At 44.6% G+C, this 7,894-nt stretch overlaps 1 protein-coding gene across 1 annotated transcript; it reads left to right on the top strand.

Annotated features, from left to right (window-relative positions):
- Positions 1-1,445: 1,445 nt before the first annotated feature.
- Positions 1,446-6,395, top strand: LOC135539048 (uncharacterized; the record flags this gene model as incomplete). The annotated part of the gene is made up of 14 exons (XM_064964928.1): positions 1,446-1,461; positions 2,195-2,322; positions 2,527-2,670; positions 2,920-3,096; positions 3,326-3,422; positions 3,624-3,847; positions 4,025-4,178; positions 4,266-4,477; positions 4,668-4,785; positions 4,966-5,171; positions 5,267-5,384; positions 5,491-5,654; positions 6,070-6,129; positions 6,245-6,395. Coding segments are annotated over exons 1-14 (1,969 nt in total), but the record flags the coding sequence as incomplete, so codon positions are not given.
- Positions 6,396-7,894: the final 1,499 nt, after the last annotated feature.

Genomic DNA, 7,894 nt, shown 5'->3' with positions numbered 1-7,894 from the left:
CAGTGAAGAGGCGACTCCGGGACGCTGGCCTTCTAGGCAGAGTTCTTCTGTCCAGTGTCTGTGTTATTTTGCCCATCTTAATCTTTTCTTTTCATTGGCCAGTATGAGATATGGCTTTTCCTTTGAAACTCTGCCAAGAAGGACAGCATCCCGGAGTGGGGTCAAATTGCCATAGATAAAATGCAATTGTGTTCATTGTCCGCAGCTTATGCCGCCCATACCATAACCCCACCGCCACCATGGGCACTCAGTTCACAACGTTGACATCAGCAAACCACTCGCCCACACAACGCCTTACTCATGATCTGTGGTTGTGAGGCCGGATGGATGCAGCTTATGGTAGAGAAATGAACATTCAATTCTCTGGCAACAGCTCTGGTGGACATTCTTGCAGTCAGCATGCCAATTGCACTCTCCTTCAAAACTTGAGATATCTGTGGCATTGCGGTGTGTGACAAAATTTAGAGTGGCCTTTTATTGTCCCCAGCACAAGGTGTACCTGTGTAATTATCATGCTGTTTAATCAGCTTCGTGATATACCACAGCTGTCAAGTGGATGGATTATCTTGGCAAAGGAGAAATGCTCACTAACAGGGATGTAAACAAATTTGTGCACAAAGTTTGATAGAAATAAGCTTTTCATTCGTATGGAAAATGTCTGGGATCTTTTATTTCTGCTCATGAAACATGGAACCAACACTTTACATGATCCGTTTATATTGTTGTTCAGTGGAGATGGAAAACACATCCTAAGAAAGGGGGAAGGAGAGGAGATGAGTAGAGGAATCCACTTCAGACTATTGAGCTGCGCCCCTAGGCTCTGGCAAGATGACCAACCATGTGACCCAATTAGCTAATGAATGACCTCAATCACAGCACCACCCCCATATAAAAGTGCCAGAAAGAGAACATACTACTCATCAACTGTTGTTTTGTCTAGGATATTGTCAGTACGTGATAGTTGATGTTGTGTTAACTAGCAGGTGTAGTTTACTAGCGCTTCCTGGTTAGACACTTCTACTGCTCAGTGGCAATGGCTTTTGGGTTTTGTTTGGGGTAAGTTTGGTGATTGGCTTAAATGGTTTGAATAAGTGTTTTGATGCTGGCAACCTTTATTGACCTGTGCTATTGTTTTTCTTACAGAGTATTTGTACTCCTGTCTGTATGGCCTAGTGTAAACTGTTCTGACCTTCCAAGAGGTAAGAAACTTAAATTGGGTCAGATGAGCCTTTTATACAAGCTATAGAACACTGGTATGAATTGTTGGTCAGAATCATTTGGTGTCCACCCTTCAGATTCTCACCTTGTGTGTCTATATAGGGGCCATTGAGACTGCGTGCCGGGATCGATACATGTTGGTAACAACCCAACTCCAATTTGCTGGGAACAAACCTCGCTTTGAAGCGGTTGGTAAGTAGGCTTTTAACCTTTAATTCTGATGCAAAATGGGCCTGAAACCAGGTTTGGTCAGCTCATGAACTTGGCAGCTTAACATGTCTTGGCCAGGGTTTGGTAGGTGGTGCTAACATGAAATCTGTCCCTGCAGTATATTTCAGTCTCTCACTGTGCCTGTCGGACCTGTCGTGGGAATTTCCTCTATTTACCAAATCATGAGAGCAAACCACACAAGTCAGAGTTAATTATTAAAGTCCATCTTTAATTATATGAGTTCTCACAACCCTGTGACTCTCAGATCAATTCAGTGTCTATCAATGAATTCTCTGAGTCCCTTCTACATTGCAACTGAGATCCTTTAATAGCAAAAACACACACAGGATAAGACAGCATCAGCATAATTCATCGTTCAGCTTTGTCTCCTTTCTCAAACTCAGAACCATAAACCAATCCTCCATATCAACAGGCATATATCAAATCCATCCTATCTTGACAAGATCAGAGACACACTGACTGGCACACAGACATTGTGGAGCCAAGAGATCCAAGCTTGACCTCTCTCTGGCCCAAGCAACTTAGTCTTGACATAGAACAGATACTGCAACCCCGCCACAGTATTATACAATAACAACATTCTGATCAGAAGTAACTTATGAATATAAAACATCTTACCTATGTTACCAACTAATTCTGATTTATTCCCCAACAGACCACTTAAGAATAAACTGATTTTTATTTAGTATTGGACTTGAGCATATTCAAATCATTTGATTTGACCCAGTTCTTTACCCCTATCTAGATGCTGATGGCGTTCACCCCATCACTAAGCAGTATGGGTCAGAGTGTGGCTACATGTTCAGTATCCTCCCTCTGCCTGGCCATGTTGAACTCAGAGCCTCCTACTTCTCCTGCCACACTGACAACCAGGTTCATATATTTTCTGTGCATTGGGGACTTTTCAAAGCCACAACCCATGGGCACACTGGTTAAATCAACATTTCAATTACATTGAACCAATGTGGAGTAGCCATTGAGTTGATATCTGTGCCCATGGGAAGGGCTTTAAAATGAGATTTTCTAGTTAAATTACTACCAGCTATCTCAGTTGAAGGTCTTGTTTTTGTATCTTAGGACGATGAGGTGTTCACTTTTAGCTTTAACTTGATCACAACTGCTGCAAGTGGAGTGGAAACCACCTACGCTGTGAATGCAACCTGCTTCCTCCCTCTACCCTGGTCCCCCAGGGAAGTCAGCTGTGAGGAGAACTATATGGAGGTACTGATGCATGGATCTAGACTGTATCCAGGGCTCGGAGGTGGGCTTGTGTTTTTATAGGAGAGTGTTATGTTACCCTGTAGGTGTCAATGAGGAGTGACGTTTCCTGTCTGTCTGGTACAACAGATGCCTGGACTGCTGCCCTTGCTAAAGTAAGCTAAAGGCTATATGGCAAATTGTCAATTAGATGAGCTCCACCAGTTTGTCCCCAAAACCACCATGCATGCCCTGTCTCTTGTTCCCCATCAGGCCCACAGCTCTGCCACGTCTACCTGGCAGGTGATGTTCCAGCAGGAGGGGCAGCAGCTGATTCCCATGTCATTCTCAGAGGCTCGGGAGCTGGGCTACGTGTTCCACCTCACCCAGGGGAGACTGGTGTTCCGCTCACCCTACACGCCACGGTCTGTCATGGGGTCTGTCTCCATGGTGAGGATTTAAATGTCCCGTTCAATGGCTTCCTTTATCTTGGTTGTCTTCAGGCTTGCTTAATTTGACATTAATGACCTAGACTGGTGGCTGTATTCCAAGAGGGTCTTTCATTGCGTAATGTTTAAAGCCAGGGTTATGCAGGATGGGAAGGAAGCCACTTATTTAGACTACTGAAATGCCCCCTTTGTACTGTTGGCAAGTACGCTTCATCATTCTTCAATTCCAGATCAATGGTTCAGTGGTGGAGGTGGTCCATCCCATACTGTTCTCCAGGCAGAGATGGGTTGTCATGATGGTGGACTGGATTGTTGCGTGCAGCACTAGTAAGTTCCAGTGCAATATCATGTTCCACATTATCATGGTTCAGACCTGAAGGGACTGGATTGTCTTAAGCAATAGTGATGGCACAGTTAAGCAAATAATACTTTCACCTATGAAGTTATTTCAGATCGGTGATGTTTTGATCACTCAGTTGCAGAGGAAGAATTGCTCACAGGGTCTTAACACTTGTAATCTCTTTCCAGATGAAGGGATGTATGATGGGGCAGGGCTGGTCTGGCAGACCCCCACTCTGCTGTCCCCGCTGGTCTCTGGCCTCTCTGGGTTGGAGAGCAGCAAGATCTCAATGGGGGTGGATGGTCAGCTCCTGGATGAGCCCATCACAGCAGAGCGAGGCTACAGCCTGGACATCAGTGACACCACTGTCCAGATCAGCATCCCCTTCAACGCTGCCGGAGGATACAGAAAAGTCAGTAGCATACTAGGCCGGTATCTGACCATTCACATGGAGACTCTTACCTTTTATTCTGATGCAGAGAAGCTGCAATTGGCTTCAGTCACTCATGTCCTATGTACACCTTGAATATTCTACTTTGTACCATATAACCTAATGGCAGATGCTTCATAACGGTTTCAACTCTTCCAGAGCTTTGTGATGGACAACATGTACCATGAGTTCTATGTGGTCCGTCTCTACTATGAACAAATCTTTCTTGATGACTGTGGTGTGGAGACCAGACTCCGCCTCCACAGGCCCATGAACACACCTCTTCTGATCCAGCACCTCTCCATCATTAACCGTAGGAGTTCTACTAGCCAATCCGAAATAGATCTTCAGCTCCGTGGTTATGATTGCTAATGACCCTGTTGTCCTTCTCCCACCACAGAAACAGTCCTTGAGGATCGTGTGTTTACTGTTTACCTGGGGAACCTCCACTACGATGTTGACCTGGTGGCTGTGACGCTCAATGGTCACAACTTCACCATACTAGAGGCGACTAAAAGTGGCCTCGTCATAACCACGGTCCCCCAGCCCAATAGTAACCTTCATGCCTACATTCTCAGGCTGCCATTTGAGGATGCTGCTGTTCACAAGCTGGTAAAGAGAAATATTTGTGTTTACTCTCTAATGAACTACTGTGGTCTCTCAGTATTTCCTCGTGACTTCTCATTGGAGGATATCCAAGGTTCCTCCCCTGAACTTTCTCCAATGGGTTTTGGGGACCTGAGATTCACCCCTAGTTTGTGGATGTAAGATTTTGTTTCTCAATGAGTGTTCATATCCATAGTACTCTCCAGAGGGGCTTCTTCAGTTCTCGATGGACATCAACTACACTTTGGTCATCCTGCCTCAAGAGGAGCCTTACTACTACCTGACCTCAGTCGTGGCTCAGTTCAATGATGTCTGTAAGTTGACTTGAACTTTAGAGACCTGGGATGGAATGCTATTTCTCAAGATGGTCTTCCGAGCCTTCTGGTTCTGACCACTGCTTAATGTGGATGCAGCCCAGCGATCTACCATTGTTTACCCCTGATGTCATCTTGGCACTATTGACTAAACTATTGGTCCGATCTTCTCTTCGTCAGTTCCTCCGGTCTTCAAAGGCGTCTGCAATGAGAAAAGCATCAGTTTCCAGATGGCCCATAAGCCATTTGACTACCTGTGGGAGGTGGGCGTTGGCCCCTACATTCTGACCACAAATCTGGCAGCCAAGCGGGGCTACATCATGCAGAATGACAGCAAGAGTCTGACCCTGGAAGTGCCCCTCTTCTCTGTTGGCTACACTTATAAGGTGAGATGGTTATTGGTCAAGCGCTTAAATTGGCTTGTCGTTGGCTCAAGTAGGAGTTATAATTATTTAAAATGTACCTGCTTTTTTTCCCCCAGGACATCAATTTGAAGCAGTTCTACGGCTCATTTGAAATTCACTCACGACTTCCTAAGACCTTGGAGGTCAAGAGTTCCTTGGCCAAAGCTTGTCTCTTCCAGACTACTGAGGTCATAGGTAACTACTAGTGCCTCATCTTTGCCTGCAACTTAATTTATTGCCTGACTGTTTAGTGTTGATCATTCACTTTGTTCCAGCCCAGCTCTAACACAACTTTCTCTAGTGTGTTCCACTGAAGGGGTGGTGACAGTGGTTACTGATGTGACTCTGGCTGGAGCTGAACCCAACGGAACCTTTCTCCTGGACTCCACCTGCAGACCTCAAGAGACAGATGGCACTAGGGTTCTCTTTAGCTTTGGACTCCACACCTGTGGTACCAGGGTCCAGGTATAACTGTCCAACCCATACAATTTGAATCATTCAAGTGACTGGCCCTACCAGTGACTACTTCAAATGAGTTTGTCAGCATCTAACCTGGTAAACCAGAACTCATCTTGCTTAATTTGTTCAGCTGCATGACTTAGGTCTTAGAATTTGCCCGATCCTGATGCGTCCAAATAAACGCTGGAACTACTGCTGTTATCAATGCATCCCGTCATTAGTTCAGGCGCAGAATCGGTCCATGAGATTAGCAAGCCTCCATCTCATACAGGCTGAATATTTAAATTAATTTTCACTTTGACTGACAGGTGTCTATATTTCTCATGAGGCCTGTCAAGGGAACAACCATTTAGTTTATAGACATGGTTTGATAATTTTCATAGAATTTTGTTCCGGCTTGTGAATTCCTCTTGTCATCTAGGTTGACCATCAGCATGTTACCTATGAAAATGAGATCAACGTTGAGCACAAGATCCGATCTGTGAATGCACCAGTCAAAACCAGCGATACTGCCTCTGTGTACGTGACTTCACGAATAGTCTACTGCCTCATTTATTTTAACCCATATTCACGTCAGTCATTATCTCTCACTACAGGCACTTGTGGCTCTAATGTTCAGCTCTCTTTTTAGGATTACAGTTCGGTGTGTCTATCCACTGAGTGACCTATACAAGCTGTTTGCATATTGGCGCTTTGATGCAGACTCTCCGGGAGTTGGCACCATCTTGACTAGAGTTCCTGTAACAAGTAAGTGTTCGGTAGTTGTGCAGCTAAAGAGGGTGGTAACTGCTACAGCTTTTTACACCTGACTCTCTGTCCAATCATAGCATTTCAGCCCACCTTTCCACCCACCACCAGAAGACCGTTGACCTCCACAACTACTTCCAGCACAGGCCTTAGTCCTGGGAGGGAAATGCCTGTCATCAACCCTAGGGCTAAATACGTCAAAGTCTTCAGCTGGCAAATGAACCAACCTAAAGGAACCACTTAGGCCCAGACCCCAGTCACTCTCCATACAATGGTATGAGATGGAGAGATCTGTTCTACATGTCATATTCCTGGATGAGATCGAACTTCATTTTATTCTCTCCACAGGAACAAATGAAACCACTGACTGAATCGGGAGTGGTTGCAGTGTTTGAATATAATTAAGTCTGGTTCTTAATAAATATGTTCTTACAATCTGTACCTTGTCCTGGTTGTTATGGGATGTGGCTGCATCCAGTTTGGGGATTATATCACAAGTGAGGACTTTATTTGGGAAATAAGTTGGCTCGGTAAATTCTTTGTGCGACGCTTTCATGTCACTTAAGACGCATGTTGGCCTTTAAGGGGGGGATCAGCAGTTCTAACCGTGGCCATTTTCAGTTAACTGTTGCAGGATGTGGCTTTACTCATTTAAGCACTTGGCTTCATAGACTGCTTTTTGGTAGCAAGGCGTGACCATGAGATCAAAAATAATTAACCGTGTTGAGGCTAGTGTTACTAGATATTGCGTCAAGCAAGCTCGAGGCAAGTTGTATTCCAAAATTAATGGCTCAACTACAGATTCCCCTTTATCGTTCATAACTTATAAAGCCTCTGTAGGCAAGCTTTTTGTAGTACTTCACTTAATGGCGCATGGCCGGCATAGCTGAGCACATGCTATAGAAACAGTCTTCTGTGACTGCAAAGGGTTTTGCTAGATTTAAGTTGACTTGTCATGAGGATGTCTGACTACTTGGTTATGCCTAGAATGTAAGGCTCAAACACTGTCAAGTTATACACATTTTACCTGGATGCTTTAATGCTGTTAACAGGTACCCCAGTTCTGACCTTACACAACACACTGCAACAGCCAGTGTCAAGTTGCATGTTATTGAACTGCTAAATTGTAACTGGTCCCATCAGAACGTGGCATAGGTCTAGATTGCACTACAACAGGTGGCACAAGTCATATCCTGGTAGTGATTCAGCCAATTAAAATCTTTAAAGTTGGCGGTGGTCCAGCTTGTTCATTGATGGAAGTGTCATTAACAGGCTACTTGAGTGTTGGCGTAGTTGATTAATCAGAATCCCATTTGACTAGTCAAATTGCTCCAGACAACTAGCCTTCAGCTAGATGCCAATGATCATCCAACAATGGTAGGAACTACAGTTGGCTTTTGGTTAGAAGCATTTGATTATGCAATGGCATAGGCTTCATTATTTCTTGATTTGTGTGCACAACTATTCTCAAAGCGAGACCAATGTGAACGTAGGCATTT

Source organism: Oncorhynchus masou, unplaced genomic scaffold (assembly GCF_036934945.1).
Source record: "Oncorhynchus masou masou isolate Uvic2021 unplaced genomic scaffold, UVic_Omas_1.1 unplaced_scaffold_1709, whole genome shotgun sequence".
Taxonomy (NCBI): Eukaryota; Metazoa; Chordata; class Actinopteri; order Salmoniformes; family Salmonidae; genus Oncorhynchus; species Oncorhynchus masou.
Note: the sequence above shows the minus strand (reverse complement) of the source record. Positions and strands in the feature narration are given on the sequence as shown.